Source organism: Engraulis encrasicolus, chromosome 7, assembly GCF_034702125.1.
Source record: "Engraulis encrasicolus isolate BLACKSEA-1 chromosome 7, IST_EnEncr_1.0, whole genome shotgun sequence".
NCBI classification, from domain to species: domain Eukaryota; kingdom Metazoa; phylum Chordata; class Actinopteri; order Clupeiformes; family Engraulidae; genus Engraulis; species Engraulis encrasicolus.
Window position 1 is genome coordinate 8960986 of NC_085863.1, and position 23721 is coordinate 8984706.

Sequence of the window (23721 nt, forward strand, 5' to 3'; positions counted from 1 at the left end):
TGTTATTTATGTAGGATTGTTTCTTAAGTAGTGAACGCCAGGCGGAAATGCAAGACAGAGGTCAGCAGAGCTATTTCATTTCTTGTCCTGTTTGCTCTCTGCACACACTTGTTATTGTCAGGTGAGGACGTTCGAGTCAGAAGGGGCAAAACAGGAAGTGGGGAACTCTTGGCTGACAGGAAGCCGGGATGTGCACAGGAACCAACCCAGCCTCGTCCAGACAGCGCCAACACAATGCTCCCAGGCCAGCACACACTGGGGGGGCTGCCACTTAGGTGGAAATGAGGGGCCACAGATAAGAGAGGGGGGCAGGTAACATGGGTCTCGGGGGTTCTCAGAAAATAACTGTGTGGTACTGTATTTCTACGTACACCGTCGTATACAGTAATTGCCAGGGCTGATCAAGGGGGGAAATAGAGCCCGGGCACTTTGGCGTAGCCCCTTAATGCACGCCGTAACTCCTGTGGCACTCTGTAATAGACATTGAAAGTTAACTACTATAGTACTACACTACTATGACGGTGTACGGGGCCTTTAGTAATACATTACGACTTGGTCATTGCCATCCTGGTAACAGCTAAATTATAATGCCGTGTCTTAAGGGGTTAAAGGGGCCCCTCAAAATGAGTGGCGCAGAACTGACTCACCGATGGGCCCCGCACCCTCGTGGGCCCCGATTTTCAGAAATGTTTTTGGAAAAAAAATGCCCACCGGGCAATGCCCGCTATGCCAGAGGGCCAGTCCAGCCCGGGTAATTGCAGCATGCTGTATAGTGGCATTGCTCCGCGGCAAACTGTCCGCCCACCAGGAATATGCCCTGTATGCCAGAGTAGCGGCGCATGCCTGCTGAAAGTCCCTTTTCTGTTTGTCATTGCTATTTATCTTGGATAAAATCACACCCCCATTAAGTCTACAGCCACAGAGTTCAGCTCTGTCCATGTTGGGAAGACTTAGGAATAGTTGTGTGAAATTCTTTCATGACTGTCTCATAGCCCTAAAAATAGATGCAATGGCTGTAAGGACATTATGTTGGTGGTTTACACATTGAGTTGACTACTATTTCAGCTTGTCATGCTTGGTCTCATAACACTCTTGTAATCTATTCCACAAACTTCATATTTCGCTTTGTCTTTTTTTTTCTGACTTTATTTTATCAGGACAGTGAAGAGTGGGACAGGAAATGAGTGGGAGAGAGGGATGGGGGAGGTCAGGAATGGAACCCGGCTCGCCCGCATAGCAGTCCAGTGCCCAGCCGACCAAGCCACGGCTGGGACATATTGCCATGTCGTTAAAGGGACACTGTGCAGGAAATGGTCAAAAAAGGTACTGCAACTATGCTACTCATGGAAACTAGGCTGGCTGCCTGTTGCCAAAGTTGATCTTTTCATGAAAGTTTACTAAGAAATAAACTAATATTTTCTAGTATGGCCCAAGTACAGTCAGTTTTACAGCTATTTCTGGAAATTCAAAATGGCGGACCATGGAGAAGATCCCCCTTTTCATGTATGAAACGTGCAATTTTTCCAGTCATAATGAACACTTCGAATTTGATGGTTTGGTATTCATGAAAAAGGTAACATTAGTGGGTAGCATAGATTCTGGAAATATACAATTAAAAATCCCACACAGTGTCCCTTTAAATTGAATATGTCACTTAAGAAATGGAATACATATGGCAGCATATACATTATTACTTTATGAAAATGAATGAATGTGATTTTGCCATACCACCTTATACTAGCAGAAGTAAATGGGTCAATAAGGGCAATTGCTTTCCAGAACATTTTCTGAGGATTTCAAATCTTTGATACACAATAAAGTCATCTCAGGCTTCCTGAGACATTACGCTGTGCCAACCAACAAGACTGAGCTGCGGTGCCTTTCATTACGCTGTGCCAACCAATAAGACTGAGCTGCGGTGCCAACCAACAAGACTGAGCTGCGGTGCCTCTAATGAGTCAGGGAGCCTTACAGGCCCTGTCATGATTTACACATCCGGTGTATTGCTCAAAACACACATGGGGATGTACACTTACTCACACACACACACGCACACACACACACACACGCGCACACACACACACACACACACACACACACACACACACACACACACACACACACACACACACACACACACACACACACACACACACACACACACACACACACACACACACACACACACACACACAGTGGGAGTAGGGCTGGGTCTGTAAACTCTTTCTCAAATCGTGCACAAAACCACAAGTTCACTTGTATTCCTTCACAGTAACAGAACGAAGGAACCAGATGGTGTGAATGGTGCACTGTGAAACATGTAATGATGAATACATTTCCAGTAGGCTTATAAAAGTCTTGTGTGTTTGATTTGTTAAACAAAAACTGTAAAAAAACATTGTGAAATCCAGTGAAAGTGTTGTGCAAACCTCAAGGAAATGGGAAGTAGTTGAAGACAATAGTAATTGGAGTACAAACAGAACTCCAGCTATCACATCAACACTGACATGTGTGACACTAAAAGCAACACACCCCTGGCCAGGGAAGCCGACAAGGGGGGGACAAAGGGCTCAGTTGTCCTGGGCCCAGGGAGATGGGGGGCCCATAATTGGGTGCTCAGTACATTGAATGTATTGGATGGGGGGCCCTTTCAGATGATTTTGTCCTGGGCCCAGCCAAAGTTGCCAGCAGCCCTGCCCCTGGCCCAGATTGTAGGTCACGGCCCAGATCGTGAGTTTGTTGCCCTCCACTCCCTACGACCCTCCACCCCCAACAACCCCCCAACCAGCCAGTACCCCTATCCCAAATATACCCCGCCCCCCTCCACTGGCCGACAGTCCTCTCCCAAATATATACCCCCCCTGGCTCAGCTGCTTCTGTCTGTCCCTTTCCTCTTCCCATCCTAAAAATAATCTCAATGTCGCCAGAAAAAAAAATCCCCCACTCCCTTTCTCTGGACCTCATTGTAATGGGCTACCAGGCAAGCAGGCTGTGCCACACTAGAGGATATTTTCTTCTGTTTTGAGATATCATTTGTTGACCTTTTTTATTGAAACAGTTGGCAGAGTAGAAATACTTAATCGATTGGGAAGGCAATGAAGATGCCCAGTAGCAGCATAGCCAACACACAGTAGGTCTAGACATTACACAAATCAAACACCCCACTCATTTACACATTATCTGAACATACAGTATATTCACTTAGCTGTCAATAAAAATTAAACAGTGATATATGGAGAATGAGTAGGCCTACTGTCTGAGTGGTGTTAGTGATGAGTTGGTGATGTATGTTCTCTCGTCTGGGCCTCACTCAGTTTGGTGGTGCCCAACAATACACACACAATAGGCCTATAAACATTGCACAAATCAATCACACAACCCATTTACACATTACCTGTTTGCAATACTATAATATATTCACTTAGCTGTGTATAAAAGCTACACAATGATGTGTGAGGAATGAATGAGTAAGTTCTGAGTGCATGGTGTTACTGATGCATGTTGTCTCGTCTGGGCCTCCTCACTCAGACACCTGAGGGTGGACCGCTAACAATGTGGCACACTGCTAACACACATCAGCTGACTCACGTCAACGAGCAGGGTGTGGTGCAGCAGACAAGAATTAACTTGAATGCCATCCGTGGGGATTCTGAGATCTTGCACCACAATGATAATTCAGCCAGAATTGACGTGAACTGAAAGGTGCATGCTACTGTAGTTGAGCCAGAATAGACTTCTAAAAGCAGTAGCAGAGTACAGTATAGCCTTTGTAAAAGGAATTGGTTTTCAATGGACATTTTTTTAAAAACTGCATCTCATGTAATAATATCAATAGCAATAATAATAGCCTACATTATAATACGCAATGCATAATAATAATAATAATAATAATAATAACAATAATAATAATAAGGTAACACTTTATTTTAGGGATACATCTATTAGCACTAATGCATACAATGTCCCTGTATAGTTAACTTTTAAGGCATGTTCAAAGCAAAATCAAACATTTGTTAGGCATGTATTCGCAAATGTCTTGTTCATGCACAATAAGGGATTTATTACCAATTTAACCTTAGTAGGGACCTAGTAGTCCTTAGCGTTTGCTTAGTACATGCCTTACAAGTAATAATAATAATAATAATAACAATAATAATAATAATAATAATAATAATAATAATAATACATATTGCCTACATTATAATAATATACCAGTAAAATTATGTTATTATCCTATAATTATAGAATGTTATTATTGCTGTGTGCATAATAGTAGTCATATGGTAGGCAATTATTGCTTTTAGGCCTTGTTATTATTGTTACATAGCATTGCTTCCTTTATCTGCGTTGAACCATTCTACAGTCTATCTACAGTGAGAGATAAGTAGGACTCATGCACTGTAGGACTACGAACCCAATTCAAAGTCTAGCCTGCATGCATAGATAGTGCGGCCAAAGATGGGGCATAATGGACTGCCTCGGTGGGGGAAAGAAGGGGAAGAGAGGGGGAAAAGGGGGAAAGAGAGAAAAAAAGAGGAAAAGAGAGAATTTATTTCCTGTTTACATACAGACTAATATGAGAGATTATACGTCCTTCTACTCAAGTGTTCAGCTCTATTTTCTTTGTAAAAAATAAATAAATAAATATATACATTTTTGTGCTGCATTGTATGACACTCTTGCCAGGATTTGCACCTGGATCTTCCACCCAACGGATGGCTGTGTTACTTACACCATAAGAGTTGCGTGAAAACAGCACCAAAAATGTAAATGAATGTATAATCGTGTAATTATTATTATATTAGGTGTAGTGTGCTTTATTATTATTTTTATGCTGCATTGTATGACACTCTTGCCAGGATTTGCACCTGGATCTTCCACCCAACGGATGGCTGTGTTACTTACACCATAAGAGTTGTGTGAAAACAGCACCAAAAATGTAAATGAATGTATAATCGTGTAATTATTATCATATTAGGTGTAGTGTGCTTTATACTTACACAGAAATGATATAGTGTATCATTTAATATCACACTGTCCACCTATCCCACTATCCAATATCCTCACCCAATTTACAGAACAAGGCAGTTGCATGGACTGACTATTCTATAACAGAGTCCCGAGGCAGGACTGGACAGTACAGTACCAGGACAGTACCAACGGCCCATCAGTTGAGTGTGGCCTGTTGTGTTGTTTTTCGCCGGGCCACACTGTGCACAAGTGTAATGGTAGTCATCGTTGACTTGCCGTTTCCGAGGAGGCTCACCCCTGCCACTCACGCCTGAAGAGATTGAGCGAACTGCTGAGATGGAGTGGGCTGAGAGAGAGAGAGAGAGAGAGAGAGAGAGAGAGAGAGAGAGAGAGAGAGAGAGAGAGAGAGAGAGAGAGAGAGCTCATACTTTACAGAGCTCCCAAGTGGTTTACTGCTGTTATTTAATACTGTTTGGTGAGAAATCGGGGTGGTATACATTTCTAAATTCACTTTCAGGGTTGCATCACAACTTGGCACACTGAAGGTTGTTGGCACTAAACCATCCAGGTATGTTAGGCAATTGTTAAGTTAAATGTAGATCCGGCATAGGTCATTACTACCATCCCAAACTATTTACAAGTAGAACTGGTGCCTGGGATTGTGTTGGTGTTGCTTACCTGAGCTGCAAAGGCGGCGTGGGCTTCAGCGCTTAGGAAATAGCAGGTATTGTCTCCAGTGTGGTCAGAGAGATGGTCAGAAGTGGCCATGCCTCCACAACATCACGGTTGAAAGCTAGATGTTCTCTCTCTCTCAGCCTGTGACCCCTGCATCCCTTGTGATGCGTCATTGCCATGATCAGCAAGAGATAGTGTATTTGTATTAGTGGACTGGAGAAAAACAGAAAACAAAAATATAGGCAGGCACTAATAACTCATAACAGATAACACTAAACTTATTGCACACAAAACCCTGAAGTGGACTGGCATCAAAATGGCACTCCTTCCATTATAAGCTTACTGTTGAAAGTGCCCGAGCATACCTAAGGCAGAGGCCATGGCAATAAGTGGTGGATTTTCCTGCTTTCGTCATATTTGAAATTAGATCCAGCACAGTTACACCAAAAGATGGACACATGCTACAGCAGAACTGTAGCCTAAGCTACTATGTCAAATCAAGCCACTAATTGCCCACAATATGCCCAACCATCAAAATGTCTGCTTCATCATATCGTTTTACTTCAGAATTAATCAGGCACTACTTACTGTATCATTGGGCACTACAGATAAGTTCTGTGTGAAAACTGTGACACGTTTTGTTTGCTTTCGAGTCGCAACTTCTAATGCCCTTCGTGACATATGATCTGTTTGATTTTACTTTCGTCCAGCATTTTGAACAGTAAGAATAACGTAATCACGATGTTACTGTACTATTCCGATCACACTAACGTAAAGGGGATAGGCCTACATGTAACTAACATAAAGGATACCGGTAGTTTATTATCAGCATTTGTTTACATGACAGCTCCATTCATGGCTAACATAGGTTAGCGATAACTCTGCCTGTTAAATTCTCACGACAGAGTCAACAAATAGTCGGAATGAGAACGTACACTAATGATTATAATGATAAAACACAACTTACCACCGATGTTGGAACCAACCAACAACCCTGCGTGTATATATAGCCGATGTTTGCCTTATGTCATTGACAGAGTCGCTAATTCAAAACAGCCGCCATGTGTACAGTGTTTGGGAAGGCGAGCTCACTTGGTGATTGGTTGCTCGGCGTCACGACGTCGTGGCATTTGATTGGCCGCTTTGCCCCATCTGTTCGAAACTCGTTCGAAATGGTTCGCATTCGTTCGCATTTGATTAGGACCAGTTAGCACTTTGTTCGGACCTCGTTCGGAGTTGTTCGGAAGTGTACCAAATGCGTTCGGAGGTGGTAGGAACTAGAGGGCAGGCCCGTCAATGCAAGGAACGAACAAGCCCTCAGCGCAGGGCAGGCTGTCTCATCACTGACGTTTCGAATGCAAGATGGGGCATAATGGACTGCCTCGGTGGGGGAAAGAAGGGGAAGAGAGGGGGAAAAGGGGGAAAGAGAGAAAAGAGAGGAAAAGAGAGAATTTATTTTCTGTTTACATACAGACTAATATGAGAGCTTATACGTCCTTCTACTGAAGTTTTCAACTGTATGTCCTTTTAAAAAATATATAAATAAATATATACATTTTTGTGCTGCATTGTATGACACTCTTGCCAGGATTTGCACCTGGATCTTCCACCCAACGGATGGCTGTGTTACTTACACCATAAGAGTTGCGTGAAAACAGCACCAAAAATGTAAATGAATGTATAATCGTGTAATTATTATTATATTAGGTGTAGTGTGCTTTATTATTATTTTTATGCTGCATTGTATGACACTCTTGCCAGGATTTGCACCTGGATCTTCCACCCAACGGATGGCTGTGTTACTTACACCATAAGAGTTGCGTGAAAACAGCACCAAAAATGTAAATGAATGTATAATCGTGTAATTATTATCATATTAGGTGTAGTGTGCTTTATACTTACACAGAAATGATATAGTGTATCATTTAATATCACACTGTCCACCTATCCCACTATCCAATATCCTCACCCAATTTACAGAACAAGGCAGTTGCATGGACTGACTATTCTATAACAGAGTCCCGAGGCAGGACTGGACAGTACAGTACCAGGACAGTACCAACGGCCCATCAGTTGAGTGTGGCCTGTTGTGTTGTTTTTCGCCGGGCCACACTGTGCACAAGTGTAATGGTAGTCATCGTTGACTTGCCGTTTCCGAGGAGGCTCACCCCTGCCACTCACGCCTGAAGAGATTGAGCGAACTGCTGAGATGGAGTGGGCTGAGAGAGAGAGAGAGAGAGAGAGAGAGAGAGAGAGAGAGAGAGAGAGAGAGAGAGAGAGAGAGCTAGCTCATACTTTACAGAGCTCCCAAGTGGTTTACTGCTGTTATTTAATACTGTTTGGTGAGAAATCGGGGTGGTATACATTTCTAAATTCACTTTCAGGGTTGCATCACAACTTGGCACACTGAAGGTTGTTGGCACTAAACCATCCAGGTATGTTAGGCAATTGTTAAGTTAAATGTAGATCCGGCATAGGTCATTACTACCATCCCAAACTATTTACAAGTAGAACTGGTGCCTGGGATTGTGTTGGTGTTGCTTACCTGAGCTGCAAAGGCGGCGTGGGCTTCAGCGCTTAGGAAATAGCAGGTATTGTCTCCAGTGTGGTCAGAGAGATGGTCAGAAGTGGCCATGCCTCCACAACATCACGGTTGAAAGCTAGATGTTCTCTCTCTCTCAGCCTGTGACCCCTGCATCCCTTGTGATGCGTCATTGCCATGATCAGCAAGAGATAGTGTATTTGTATTAGTGGACTGGAGAAAAACAGAAAACAAAAATATAGGCAGGCACTAATAACTCATAACAGATAACACTAAACTTATTGCACACAAAACCCTGAAGTGGACTGGCATCAAAATGGCACTCCTTCCATTATAAGCTTACTGTTGAAAGTGCCCGAGCATACCTAAGGCAGAGGCCATGGCAATAAGTGGTGGATTTTCCTGCTTTCCTCATATTTGAAATTAGATCCAGCACAGTTACACCAAAAGATGGACACATGCTACAGCAGAACTGTATCCTAAGCTAATATGTCAAATCAAGCCACTAATTGCCCACAATATGCCCAACCATCAAAATGTCTGCTTCATCATATCGTTTTACTTCAGAATTAATCAGGCACTACTTACTGTATCATTGGGCACTACAGATAAGTTCTGTGTGAAAACTGTGACACGTTTTGTTTGCTTTCGAGTCGCAACTTCTAATGCCCTTCGTGACATATGATCTGTTTGATTTTACTTTCGTCCAGCATTTTGAACAGTAAGAATAACGTAATCACGATGTTACTGTACTATTCCGATCACACTAACGTAAAGGGGATAGGCCTACATGTAACTAACATAAAGGATACCGGTAGTTTATTATCAGCATTTGTTTACATGACAGCTCCATTCATGGCTAACATAGGTTAGCGATAACTCTGCCTGTTAAATTCTCACGACAGAGTCAACAAATAGTCGGAATGAGAACGTACACTAATGATTATAATGATAAAACACAACTTACCACCGATGTTGGAACCAACCAACAACCCTGCGTGTATATATAGCCGATGTTTGCCTTATGTCATTGACAGAGTCGCTAATTCAAAACAGCCGCCATGTGTACAGTGTTTGGGAAGGCGAGCTCACTTGGTGATTGGTTGCTCGGCGTCACGACGTCGTGGCATTTGATTGGCCGCTTTGCCCCATCTGTTCGAAACTCGTTCGAAATGGTTCGCATACGTTCGCAGTTGATTAGGACCAGTTAGCACTTTGTTCGGACCTCGTTCGGAGTTGTTCGGAAGTGTACCAAATGCGTTCGGAGGTGGTAGGAACTAGAGGGCAGGCCCGTCAATGCAAGGAACGAACAAGCCCTCAGCGCAGGGCAGGCTAGTGTCTCATCACTGACGTTTCGAATGCCTCTCCCCCTGTTGTAATACACTTCTCATCCAGAACTGCTCGCGCACGTAGGAAATAATGACTTGCGGCGCAGTTGCATTTGTAGTCTACAGAACGAGCGCTCGTTTATTCAGTTAAAATGATTGGATCCCAACAGTCTCTGAATTAAGTTTTTCACGCCGCATGGGAATATTTATTTTCTGGATCCCGGTTGAACTCTATTCATACTCGGTGTTGAGGATTTGTTGATTTTCGGATACTTCTGGAATCATTAAAGGGACGCACGTTGAAGCAGATTCGGTTCCTCTTCTTTCGAACGTCAGTTTCCGTACATGGCCCCGTCAGATACTTGATGGCGATGGCAACAGTTTTGTGGAACATAACTGCTTGCAGTTTATTAAACGGCACATTTCACCAAGGACGTATTCAATGAGCGACTTCACAAGACGTGTCTGAACATCCACAGAACCCCTTTTTCTGACAGGCGTTGTTGGTGTTCACATTGCATCGCAGTCAACAAGAAGAACGTGTATGATTCAGACAGTTCAATCTCCCTTTGTAAATAAGCGATGACATCTGTGTGGAAAAGATTACAACGGCATGGCAAAAAAGCCACAAAGTTTCAGTTTGTCGCTTCTTACCAAGAACTTGTCTTGGAGTGTACCAAAAAATGGTAAGTAAACAAAATGCACGTTCTGTCTCAATACAAAGCTAGCACGCACAATTTCCTCGTTTGCTATGCAACTTCCTAAGTTTCTCTAAGAGTTCCTTGAACTTCGAACCACAATTCACATCGACATTGCGGGGCATCATCAAGTAGAGTGACGGGACATGATTGGACATTTCATTCCGCTGGCTGGACCACTGTGATGAGGACCGTTTTTTTCCGGACCCACCTAGCTTTTGACAGGAGGCAGTTGGCAGTAGCCCGTTAGTCTGCATTCAGTGCTCACTAGCCCATGAACATCGCACTTCCGTGTCATCTCTCTCCTAGTCTGTTGTTCTCTCTAAAAATACACAACCAGATACATTGAACGAATTACCCATGAAATTAATTAACTCGTTGGAATTATTGCACACAGACAGTTGCAGTAGCCTGTAATCTCTGTTGGGTTCTATCAGGTCAGAGGTCAAAGTGAGAGTGACTTTATTGATGAAATCTCTGATTACGTTGTCAAGGAGCATGAAGTCAGACAGTGGGACAGTAGACTGTCCAATGAAAGAGGTGACGGCAAATTCCTCGAGACCAGTCAGTAATTCTCCAAGGGGCCTAAAGATAAAGGCTGGATTTAATGCAATTATGTGAAATCTATGGCCTTACCCACCACATGACAGTGGGCCAATTGTAGGCCCTGTCTTTGGTTTAATGAGCTACCATGTTGTTTACAGGATAGGCACATTAGTTCCTCTCTGCCAAGACAAGTCCAGTGGATGTGTTCCATTTATTAAATTAGTTGGAGCTATGTGGGGTTTCCTAGGATATGACGTGGGATTGACTTGTTGAGCTGTTTGTACCAATGTTTTGTTTCCCCCACAGTTCATAATTGCTGTTGAGTATGGAAGGGGAGTATTGTTGGGGCCAAGGCATGGACCTAGTAATTGAGAGGGATCTCAAGCAGTTCATTTACGCCCATGTGTTATGTCGCAACAGGTTTTTTTTTTCCAGACTGTTGTTTCACAACATCTGTCTTGTAATATTAAAACACCTGAAGAAATCCAGGTCAATATGACATTACAGATGTTAGACTATGCATTGAGTTTAAACAGTTCAGACAGTTTGAATTAGATGAATCAATACATCTGGTAAACACCAGTACTCATCAGACTCAGAGTCAGTAAACATGGTTCTTTGTAACTGTCACTATATCAAATGGGTTGTGCTCATGACTAACAACAGCTGAAGCATGACAGAGCAGACCGTTTATGTGCGTAGGCTAGTAAGCAGACCAATCCGCTCCATGACTTCACTGCCTGGGTTTCCCAGTGGCACCCTGTCTGTGTCTCCTTCTATTTAAATTGAGCTTGAAGTGTGCGGAAACTGTTAGTCTGTGCCTGTCTGTGATATCCAAATGTTTTTTTCCCCCTGCCAAGTCACTCACTTCAGTCTTAATCGGAAAAACCTCAACTTAATCAAGCTTCACCCAGGCATCTTTGTCCACCCCACGTGCCCTTTCCTCTGCGTCCACCCGCCCGTCCGTACTGCTGCTATTAGCAGCCTGCAACCCGAGACAGGCCTGGTACGCACGGCGGATACTCTCCGCGCGGCTCTGGGGCCTGTGTTTAGCAGCCAGCCAGCCACCCCAGTGACTGACTGTTGCCTTGGTTATTTCCTGCAACGAACTCTGCCATGTCATATGTCCCATGGACACAAATAGCGTTTCGTTACCTCAAGCGGTGTCCATCCAAGAAGACGGAGTTACAGTGTGTGTTTAAGGGGGTGTGTCACACATACTGATGTGGCTGCCTGCCTGGCATTCCCGCTGTTAGATTCAATGCACGGACAGCCTCAAGAAAGACTGGCCAGGAAAAGGAGGCAGCACTCTCCTGTTTTAGTGTTGTTATGAAATTAAAGTGGATAGTGTGCATCAGTCATTGGAAATAAAATAACAGAACCTTTTAGCCAAACTGATTGATTTAGGTAAAACAGACTGTTAGTTCTTATATGAATATTAAAACAGTTCAGTGGTAGCATGTGTAAACCATCCCTCGGTCCCGTTCATCATAGCTGAAAAGACTCAACTACATCAACATCAACAACATTGCTATGACATTACCGAGAGCCGTATGTAACAGATCATTAAGACTTGCTCATTACAATTTTGGTGACAGTAAGGTCAGGGTTTCCCCCAGCACTTTATTGCTAAGGCGGCCACAAAAAAGAAACACCTACCACCTTGACTAGGTCCCCTGAAAAGATGTTGTGAATGTCATTTCTTAAGTTGCTTAGCCAAAAAAATATATTCCTTTAACGCCCCACCACCTTGACTAACAAAAATTCTGGGGGAAACACTGAAGGTTATAACATGGGCTCTGTGCAAAGGGTTAACCCTTGGGATTTCCTGATGTAGAGGACATGGCACAGTCATAACTAGTCACACACATCAGACAGCAACTTCTTTCAACTTCAAACACAGACTGATAGGGACCAGTGATGAACTTGATTCCTTTTCTTCGGAGTGGTTAAAAGTATTGAAAACCTGTCCCGTTAGGCATGTGGGTCCAGTATGGCATTTATGTTTAAGAGCAAGTACAAGTAAGTTAGTACAGAGCAAAGCAGGGCCCCATTGTTTTGTGTGTGTCTGTGGAAGTGGGGCAGGTTATGTTTACATGTGGGTCATCCTGGCACAACAACACAGACACGTTGCTGTTGTCATTGGAGACATTACTCAACCATAGGAAAAATAATGTCTGTCTGTGTACTGTACTGTATGTGTGTACCTGTTAATTTAATTTCACAAAGACAGTAGACAGTAAGTATAGTGGAGCTGAGCTATAACTATGTTAAGCTAACTTTGTTGGAGCCATTGGCCTGTAGGCAGTGTGTTGTATGTGTGTGTGTGTGTGTGTGTGTGTGTGTGTGTGTGTGTGTGTGTGTGTGTGTGTGTGTGTGTGTGTGTGTGTGTGTGTGTGTGTGTGTGTGTGTGTGTGTGTGTGTGTGTGTGTGTGTGTGTGTGTGTTTTTCTGTGTCTGTGTCTGTGTCTGTGTGTCTGTGTGTGCTTGTGCGTGAAGACCCACACCCTCAAGCAGCAAAGCAAGGCACAGTCACGTGGTTTTGCCTCCGTTTCCTGCCATTCTTAAGCAGGCATCTGAGATGAAGGGTTGACCCTGCTGTAGGTACACACAGCCCTGGTTAGATGTGAGCTCTGCTGGGTGGAAAGGCCTCATTGTGTCCTCAAGAAATGTGGAAAACAAGGCTGACCAAGAATAGCATGATTGTTAGGGTGTCAACATGCCATGTTGTTAAAGGACTTCTTCCGGTTTACAATTCGGACAGACCTGCAGCATGTGATGATTGCATATGGAGTTAAATACTGGAGTGTTGCAAGGAATTGGGTTGGGTGTCAGAAATCAGACCCACAGAAAGCTTAGCATACAGTATAATATCATGGTCAAGGAAATGGTCAGAGGATAGGCTACACATGTTCAGCTTTCCGTCTTTACTCTCTCAAAATGTCTTTAGACAATTCTAAAAATAAGCTGAACCAGGCTAGTTGTAGTTGGCCAATCATTTTGTATTGTGTGGGCTAATATCTTGTCATCACACCTGATCATGTGTTTTTTCTGTCAGCCTGTTTGCTTTTCTTAAGTGAAGGCCTGACTCCAGTATCCTGAAAGATATCTCCTCGACACAGATTATTTGCAAAGCTAAACCACTGTCATTCAAACACTTTGGCTAAACTAACCTGTCATGATGTTACTGTGGGTGGAAGTGTGGCAATCTCTCTCTCTCTCTCTCTCTCTCTCTCTCTCTCTCTCTCTCTCTCTCTCTCTCTCTCTCTCTCTCTCTCTCTCTCTCTCTCTCTCTCTCTCTCTCTCTCCCCTTTCTCTTCTCACCCTCTCTCTGTCCCTCCCTCTTCCTCTCACTTCTATTTCATTTAGGACTGTTACTTCATAGGCCTACTATGTAGTCATATGAGCATGGAAGTTCCTATGTGGTTCCTCTCAGAAAGAACATCCATCGCTTACATAATCTGGTCAATGCAATTGTGCATCAGCAACTTAAGTTGAAGTTGAAAATTGTGCAATGTTTTGGGTTAGCCATTTTCAGGGTTTACAATGAGAGAATGCTTTATTTGTGTGTCAGTCATTTTTGCCCCATATTTGGGGCCATGTCTACATGTCATGTCCTTAGCAATTAGGCTACTTGTATACTGTACACAATGACAACATATTACCACACTCTAGTAGGATGAGCCGTGTTCAAAACAGTAATAGAAATCCAAAACTGATTACGTCCCGCCCCGTTTTTGTTTCTGACAGAAAACTCTTGTCACTTTCTCAGCGTGCAGGCTTTTTCTGTTTATTTTTTACTTGTGACTTGTGACTAAGTGACTTTCTATTTCACATGTGAGACTAGAAACTGTACATCTGTGTGCAAGAATACCTCCTCGTTATGTTCCAGTGTTGAACAAATAACTTAGGCCTACTTTGCAAGCGCTAGCTTTTTTATTTCTTCACCACTGTCTTTTTCTGTTACCATTTTATTTGGTCATTTCGGAGTCAGCCTTTCTTTGCTGCTGCATTCTTATAGCATGTAATTAAGAAGCTGGCTTACCTTACTCCTGTGTCTGAGGACAATGCTAGCCCTCTTTTCTTTTGTCTGGTGCTTTCAGAGGTGTATCAAGTAAAAGTAGAAGTTAAGCACCGCACACTGGTCTTCTTAACTGGTAGATTATTAGGTGAACGACACGTTGAACCTGATGAAGCAACAATGAAACGAGTTGTTCACCTAATAAACTACCAGCAAAGAAGACCAGTGTGCTGTGATTTATCCATCCTTCACTTTGATTACTTTAACTGCACATTACCACCTGGACAGTGGTTGTGCACAGGGACACTGCTTTGAGTAAAAGTAGAAGTACTCTTACAGTATTGTGGTTAAATTTTTATTCTTATATGAATCTTATGTAGATGGATCAAAAGTGCCTGTCTGACATTTATTAAAAAAAAACCCACAGTATACATACCTCATTAGTTACAGTGCAATATCTGGTGTATAAACTTCTACTTCTACGTCTCTGGGTGCTTTGCTGTTGGGGATGGGCGGTGTCATGTTATTAATGGTAAATTTAAAGCATCATAGCCAGTGATTACATCACTGCTTTGCATGAGAGCCAGCCAGGTAGTCATCATTCTTCCCTGACTGCATTTACAGCAGCAAACACACACGCGCGCGCGCACACACACACACACACACACACACACACACACACACACACACACACACACACACACACACACACACACACACACACACACACACACACATATAAGTGTCACATATAAACACACACACGCATCCATGCACACACACACACACACACACACACACACACACACACACACACACACACACACACACACACACACACACACACACACACACACACACACACACACACACACACACACACACACACAGTATGAGAACTCTATCCCTGCTGCTGGGACTCATTTGAATATCTCTCTAACATGCAGCCAAATGACTGTCAGGCTGCTCCACACCAAAGGGAAGTGTTTTTGTACACAGGGTTAGGGATCATGCATTTTCATACTGCAGTCATGGACACCACTTCACTGACCACCACACCACTGCTGAAGTCACATGTGCTGTAGGAAGAGATGCAGGAGCAAGTAGCACTTCAGGGTTCACATAGTAGCCAGTAATACATGCCTAATAACTGCCTGTGTAAGTGACTTACAAGACATGTGTTAAGCAAAATCAAAGGCTTACTAGGTCCTTGCTATGATTGTATCAAAAACAAATGTCTTACTGGCAACAGCAAACAAAACATTTTTTAATACAGAAATGTACCTTAACACGCTTTAAAAGACACTTAAAAGTTAGGCTTACATTAATGGCTAACATATAAACCCTAAAGTCTTACCCCTCAAGGATAGGTCTTTACTGTACATTCATTTTGGGCGTAACATCATATTCAAGGTAGACAGAATATGTCAGCATTTGTTTATCTGATTTACTTTTTGTTGACATGTTTGTATTTCTCACCCTCAGGCAGCCAGACAAGCTGAGAGTGGTATGGACCAGGAGGAATCGACGCATGTGCTCCAAGGTACTCATTCATTCATTCATCCATCCATCCATTCATTCATTCATTCATTCATTCATTCATTCATTCATTCATTCATCCATCCATTCATTCATTCATCCATCCATTCATTCATTCATTCATTCATTCATTCATTCATTCATTCATTCATTCTTTGTGTGCCTGAAGAATTATCAGCTTGCACAGTCCAACACTAGCCAGGCTGTGCCCTCCTAGTGACGCCACACCTTCAGTGGTCAGGCCAAGAACAATACAAACACGATTCTGAGCAGCACCCGAAAAAACGGGAACTCCTCCCACTTTGTCAGGGAGCTGCAAACAATGATTAGCAAACTAAGGGAGGTGGGTCAACCATACCGTTTGGGAAACGTTAATTGTTATGCTCTTGGTCAGACCAAGTCTCGAAGAGATTTGAAAGTCGATGATAATCAGGCTAGCCAAACACAGTCCTACACAGTCCTACAACTCCCATAATTCAAGTCCTTCTTGTTCACAATAGCATCAGGCACTCTCTGACACCACTTGTCTCTAGTTATGGACTTTTGGCTGCTCTCTGCTATGCACCACTCAGCCGTGGCACATGTGATGAACCACTCTTATTCTTCTCATCACAGCCACAGCTGTGTGTGTGTGTGTGTGTGTGTGAGAGAGAGAGAGAGAGAGAGAGAGAGAGAGAGAGAGAGAGAGAGAGAGCTCTGACTAAGCGTGTTCTGTATGGTGAATATACTGTATGTGCAATGATGTGTGTAATGTCTGTGTTTTTTCTGCATTTATTTATGTATGTATGCTACTGGACACCTTCATTTGAGATTACTTAATTATATTCTACTACTCTACTCTACTCTCTAAATACCTCCACCTCCAATACCACAACACACTACTAGACTACACTAAAAGACACCAACAATAAAATGATACACAGCTAAACTCACTGGCACACTCATGAATACTTTCATGGATATTGTTGTACGTATCGTCTGAGTGTAGTGGAAAGTGCGCACATCCAGCAAAAAAGCATCAGCAGGTGCCAGATCAAAAAACTGTCACATGTAGGAGCGGGAAAGGATCTGCACACTGCTTGCAAAAGACTTAATTTATTGGGAGCAACGTTTCGATCGTTAGATCTTAAGAAGATCTAACGATCGAAACGTTGCTCCCAATAAATTTAGTACGTATTGTCTGACCCCTATCATTGTCCTGACAGCTTCATGGGTGGCAGCCGGGCATCAAGAACCCGTACAGAGGCATGGTGGTCTGGCCTGTGCCCGAGAACGTGGACATCACCGTCACACTCTTCAAGGTAAACGCTCTTCACATGGGATGACTGTGGTGTTGTTTGGTGTTGTTGTCATTGTATGAGGCAATTGTTTTGCGCGTGCTCCGAGTAATGCTGACCTTAATTTTAATGTACGTGTTTCTTCAGGACCCTCATTCAGATGAATATGAAGATAAAGACTGGACTTTTGTCCTTGAGAATGTGAGTAAAACAGTCATATCATCAGTTCAGTAAAGCATTCTTATTTTTTTTACTAAGTGTATAACGTCACTTTTTAACAATATACGTTAACACTTTACTTGATGCCGGTGTCATAGGCATGTCATTACAGTGTCGTAACAGTGTCATAAGACAGTCATAGATGAGTCATAAACATTATGTCCATGTCATAAACATATTATGACTGTTGGCCTTAAGTGACATTCGGTTATGGCAAAGACAACCTTGGCATAACCGCATGTCACTTAAGGCAAACAGTCATAAAATGTTTATGACATGGACATAATGTTTATGACACATGCATAACTGTGCCATGACACTGTTATGACACTGTAATGACATGCTTATGACACCGGCATCATGTAAAGTGTTACCCAGTATACTGTATCAGTTGCTAATAACATTTAAATAAGCATTTACTTATTTATTCAGCACCTCAGTGTCATCATTCAGGATTATTCAGGATAATAATTCGTCTCCATCTTTGTGTTGGTAGCTAAGCGATACATTCATTTCAATCTTTGCTGGATTGCCACCCCTAACCACTCTATATCAGATGACATCATGACCTTTCTGTGACCCTGCGTGAACCTTTTTTGTTCCTGGCAGGAGTCGAAGGGCCACCGCAAGGTGCTGGCCTCGGCGGACATCAACATGAAGAAGTTTGCCAGCCCCACCCCCACGCAGACGGACCTGACGCTGAAGCTGAAGCCTCTGTCAGTGAAGGTGGTGGAGGCCACGCTGAAGCTCTCGCTCTCCTGCGTCTTCCTCCGCGAGGGCAAGGCCACGTGAGTACCACCCACTTACCTAAATAGTAGTCTATGTAGAACGCAGAGTATACCCACTTCTACATTTTAGGGGCTTCAGTATACCCACTTAAAATTGATTGATCCATTATTTAGAATAGCATAAATATATACAGTATACCCACTTCAAAAAAGTAGACTATACCACTTACCTAAATATAGCACCCATAGGTGTTGAAGTTGGTTGTAGTGTTGATGGTTGAAGTGGATGTGTGTTTTCTCATTTGTTCTATAGACACATAATTACAACACTGATCACAGACTTATGGCTTATCTAATTCCTCTCCAGAGATGACGACATGCAGAGCCTGGCCAGTCTGATGAGCGTGAAGCCCTCGGACATCGGCAACCTGGACGACTTCAACGAGAGCGATGAGGAGGAAGACAGGAGGTCCAGCACAGGAGCTACCATCGGCAGCGCAGGTAGCTACAGCACAGAGAACTGCTGTTACACACACACACACACACACACACACACACACACACACACACACACACACACACACACACACACACACACACACACACACACACACACACACACACACACACACACACACACACACACACACTAACATACGAATATGGATGTCAGCTAGTACAGCTTGACTTGGAACATTAGCAAACGTCCCCACCAGAGACAAAACCACTACTGGGTTAGCCAGAAGCTCTGCATTTAGCTTGCTTGGTAGCACGTCTGTCTGCCATGCTGCGAGGTTGCAGGTACAAGATTGCTCGAGAGGACCTTGGTTTGCACACATTCTGATATATTACAGACATTTCTGCTTTATTTTCTATTTTTCCTTTCTTTCCTTGCCCTTGATCGCTCCTGTCTTTTCCCTCGTTTCCTTTCCATGCCTGGTGTTCCTTCACTCTGTCCCGTTTCCTGCGCACCTTTGCTGCCTCCTCCTCCTCCTCCAGCACGTCGTCTATCTGGGTGCCCCGTGCACAGTCAAGAAAAGAAGTCTGCCTTTGTCAAGCCTCTGCCAATAGGTATTCGCTTTGTCTTGTCTTGTCTGACACACAAAGCCGTTGTGTTGCATTAACGTTTCTCTGGCATGTCATGGAAAGATCTCTGTGTCATGTTATGACATAATGCGTACACACATTTCAAGGTCAACTGATATCGATGTTAATACAAATCAAGATGTTATATGCAAAATACATGAATAATTATACTACAGTATATGACTTCTTTGTCGTTCAAAAGCCATGCACATACATGTATATTCGTGTTGTGTAAATGGGTGCCGTCACCATAACATGATATCGGAGTCAGATGCAGAGAGGTTGGAGTGGACACAAGTCCTTTGAGAAGAAGAAAACACCATATTACATAATTGTAAATGATCACACCTGATACCATAACACCCCACCCCCCAACAACTTCCTCTATCACCTCCTCTTCTCATCCATGTAATTTTCTCACATAAACACCCCTTTAGTCTGTCCATTTAAATCACTATTTTTAGTTCAACTCCTCATTTCCTCCTTCATGTTTATGCATGCTGTTATTTCTTGCCATTCCATCTACTTCATACCATTATTTCCATCTCTCTCTCTCTCTCTCTCTCTCTCTCTCTCTCTCTCTCTCTCTCTCTCTCTCTCTCTCTCTCTCTCTCTCTCTCTGTATCTCTTCCTCTCTCTCTCTCTCTCTCTCTCTCTCTCTCTCTCTCTCTCTGTATCTCTTCCTCTCTCTCTCTCTTGTGTACCTGCCTCTTTTTTCCCTCCATATTCCAGCCAGTGAGAAAGGGAAGGTCAGCCATGTTGCAGGCCCTTTCCGTCTCTCTGGCAAGTCGACTACTAACCCTGACATGCCACCCCGCCCTCCGCTGCCCACCCCTCCATCCCCGCGTGCCATCTCAGCCGCCCGTGCCGGTGCCGGTGCCGGTGCCGGTGCCGGTTTCAGACCTCCGCGCCCTCTCCAGCCCCCAACGCAGTCCGCGCCGCGCCCCTCCCCTGACCTCCCCCGCTCCACCACAGCTGCCACTGGGGCACAGGCACAGCCCCCGGCACTGCCCAAAATCTTCCAGTCCTCCCCTGGCAAAGGTAGCTACTCTCTGATAGGGCATGAATTATCCTAGGTGACAGGCAGATAGACTTCTAGACAAAGATAACCTGTAAAAATATGTTACTCATACGTGTTCTGAGTTTGAGGTCGTAGCAACCGAAAAAAACGAAAACAAATTCTGAACTGTGTATGGTGCAGGGTGACTATGGAGGTTGGCCCAATGTTCCTGTCCTCCTCTTGTAACGGTAGCTACCCTCTCATAGGGCATGGGTGTAAGTGACAGGACGATAAAAGGACCCGTCCCTTTCCTTCCTGTGTTCAACCTTGCCAGGTTCTAAGAAGTGACAATATGATTCATTTCGCCGCTATGATATCAAAGTGAAAAACGATACGTACAGATCAGTGGTTATCAGTGATTACGCAACATGGTTCAAGATGGCACGTGCACAGACTTTGAACCTGCCTTCATGTAGACCAATTACAATACTTGAAATTGATGTGATCATGATGGCAAATGTTCATGAAGAAAATTTGACAATGAACAACTTATAAGCGTTACACACTGTACCGTATGCAGGCATAGTCAGTAGGCAAATGGTGTTCGTCCTTATGACAGAGGTGAGCCGATCTAAAATAAGTCAACAACAGGGCTCTAAATCAGCACCAGCCAACTAGCCCAATGCAGGTGAAATTTCAGTTTGGCTGGTAGAAAAGACTTACTACCCCCGTTGACCCATTAGTGAGTGTGTGTTGGGCTAGTAAGATTAGCAGTTTAGTTTACTTGGTCAACAGCCTGTCACTGTGCACTGTACCTCTCCTCTGGGGTGAATTTCTCAATACCAAAGTTGCTTACTACATTAGCTACTTTGTTGTTTTCAATGCATTTTCTCATTGGCAACTACCGAAGTTGCTAACAGGCTAACAACTTCTCTTTTGAGAAACTCTCCTCTGGCTTGGTCACTCCCTCACTCTGCTTTCCTTCTCTCCTCTTTTGGCTCTCAGTGCCTCCCTCTTTCCCTCGGATGCCAGGCCCTGCAGACTCCGAGGCACCGGCCGGGGCCGCGGCTGTGGTGGCCCTTGACTATCCCCAGATCAGACCAGTGTCCTCCTCTGGCACGTCTGCCACCAAATCCAAATCTAAATCTAAATCCTCTTCCTCTCTTCCACTGTCTCAACCTCCTCCCTCGCTTCCTACTGCTGCCGCCTCTAAAGGTAAAATGGGGGAAATGAGTTACACATGTGTTTCTTCTATCTGTCTCGTGTTTAATTGGCCTACCACACTTTTGGTGCATGAAATGTAACCTTTTATGAGTTATGTCTTACTTACTTTCCACAACTTCTACTACTTTTACGTTTTTACCTTCATTTTCCTCCTGCTCTTCTTTCTCTCTGTTTTGCCCTCTTGTTCCTCGCCTTTCCTTCCCATCGTATCTACTCGTACGCCAGCTCGCTCCAACATCTTCCAGCCCAAGATAGTGACCCAGAACCTTCAGCCTCAGCGCCCCTCCTCCCCCTCCCCTGCTCCTCCTACTCCCCCCTCCTCGGGCTCCCTCTCTGAGCGCAGAATCCCCCTGACCACCCTCTCCGAAAAAGCCCCCACGCTCTTGAAGATCCTGGCCACCAACCCGGAGCCAGGTATGCACTCAGATGTGGATGGATGTATGGATTCGAACAGCAACTTCAATATAGCACATACACACGCATACAAATTTTGCAGTGTTAATTCAACACTTAGTACACAATAGCACCAACTAGAGAAGAGTATTACATGTAAAATTGATTGTCTAAGTGCACTGCAATATTTGCTCTGTATGTCACAGTGAAAACAACCAACAAAGTTGGCTTTTCATTATGTAATCGGGTCAGACGTTGTAGTGGGTAGAATGTTTCTGAATGTCCTTTGTAACTCAAAAATTACAAATTTAGTTCCCCTAATTCATAAAATTTCCTCTAAATATACATTTTTAGCAAAGTATATTTGATCATGTTAATTTAGCTTTCATATGGACTAATCAAGCATTTGCTGAAGGAAAAAATCAGGGAACTGCATTGTTGCACCTATGCAGTACCCTTTAATATGTGTAATGCAATAATCTTCTACATCATACCAACCCATTACAACCGATCTAAGTCATCTCTGTCTCTTTACCTCTGTCCTCTACTCTGTCGGTCTGTCATCTGTCTGTCTGTCTGTCATCTGTTTGTTTATCTGTCTTCCATGCACCCTTCTCATCCTCATCCTCATCCTCATCGCTCCCTCTTCAGCGCTCGTCAAGCCAACCCAGAGGAAGATGAGCAATGACTCCTCCTCCTCCTCCTCCATCCCTCCTCCCTCCACCTCTGGCCTCTCCCCTTCCTTCTTCTGCCCGCCTGCCCACAACTCCATAGCGCCCATCCCGCTCCTCACCAGCCCCAACCTGGAGGCCCTGTGCGACCCTTCTTGCTCCTCCTCCTCGCCCTCCCCTCCCACCTCCCCTGCCTCCTCTTTTCTCTCTCTCTCCCCTCCTCTCCCGTCCTCCCCTGAGCCGTGCGCTATGTCCCCCTTGCCAGACCTCACCGGTGGATCCACCCTCCCCTCCGCTGCCCTCCATAGCCGTGTGCCTGCCGCCCCCTCTGTTTTGTCCTATACCTATTTCCCCATATCTGCCATCCCATCTGCCCCTGTCTCCACCTCTGCTGCTCCAGCTCCAGACCTGTCTCTCTCTGCTTCAGCTGCGCTTAGCTCTAAGCCTGTGTCTGCTACTGCCTCTGCTTCTGCTTCTGCCTATGTTACTGCTGCTACTGCTACTTTTGCCATCTCCCCTTCACAGTCCAGTCATGCCCTGTCAGGTAATTCATCTCCAAAGTCTTCATAACTGGTTGTCAGTCGTGCTCGTTTTTGTTTGTTTGTTTGTTTGTTTGTTTTGCACGGAATACAGTATACATTTGATTAATGCATAATTTGTTCTTGCTGCTGCTGTAGCCTTTGTGAAGGTTGTTGTTGTTGTTGTTGTTGTTGTTGTTGTTGTTGTTGTTGTTGTTGTTGTTCATGATGATTTTCAGTGGTAGTAGTAGTTGGAGTAATCTGTAGTTGTACTGCTGCAAATAAC

General features: G+C 44.0%; 1 protein-coding gene across 11 annotated transcripts in view; it reads left to right on the plus strand.

Moving 5' to 3' along the window:
- The first annotated feature begins 9589 nt into the window (after window positions 1-9589).
- Window positions 9590-23721, plus strand: part of ehbp1l1b (EH domain binding protein 1-like 1b) — a 34068-nt gene continuing 19936 nt past the window's right edge. For 7 of the 11 annotated variants that reach the window (XM_063202783.1, XM_063202784.1, XM_063202790.1 and 4 more), the window contains exons 1-11: window positions 9590-10202; window positions 16266-16323; window positions 17525-17620; window positions 17744-17797; window positions 18425-18603; window positions 18911-19044; window positions 19543-19614; window positions 20362-20670; window positions 21635-21844; window positions 22079-22267; window positions 22898-23461. In XM_063202783.1, the coding sequence (XP_063058853.1) occupies window positions 10099-10202; window positions 16266-16323; window positions 17525-17620; window positions 17744-17797; window positions 18425-18603; window positions 18911-19044; window positions 19543-19614; window positions 20362-20670; window positions 21635-21844; window positions 22079-22267; window positions 22898-23461 (1969 nt within the window). In that variant the 5' untranslated portion in view covers window positions 9590-10098. The remainder of the gene's footprint in view (window positions 10203-16265; window positions 16324-17524; window positions 17621-17743; window positions 17798-18424; window positions 18604-18910; window positions 19045-19542; window positions 19615-20361; window positions 20671-21634; window positions 21845-22078; window positions 22268-22897; window positions 23462-23721) is intronic. The other 4 variants (XM_063202787.1, XM_063202786.1, XM_063202785.1 and 1 more) reach the window with 4 other exon arrangements.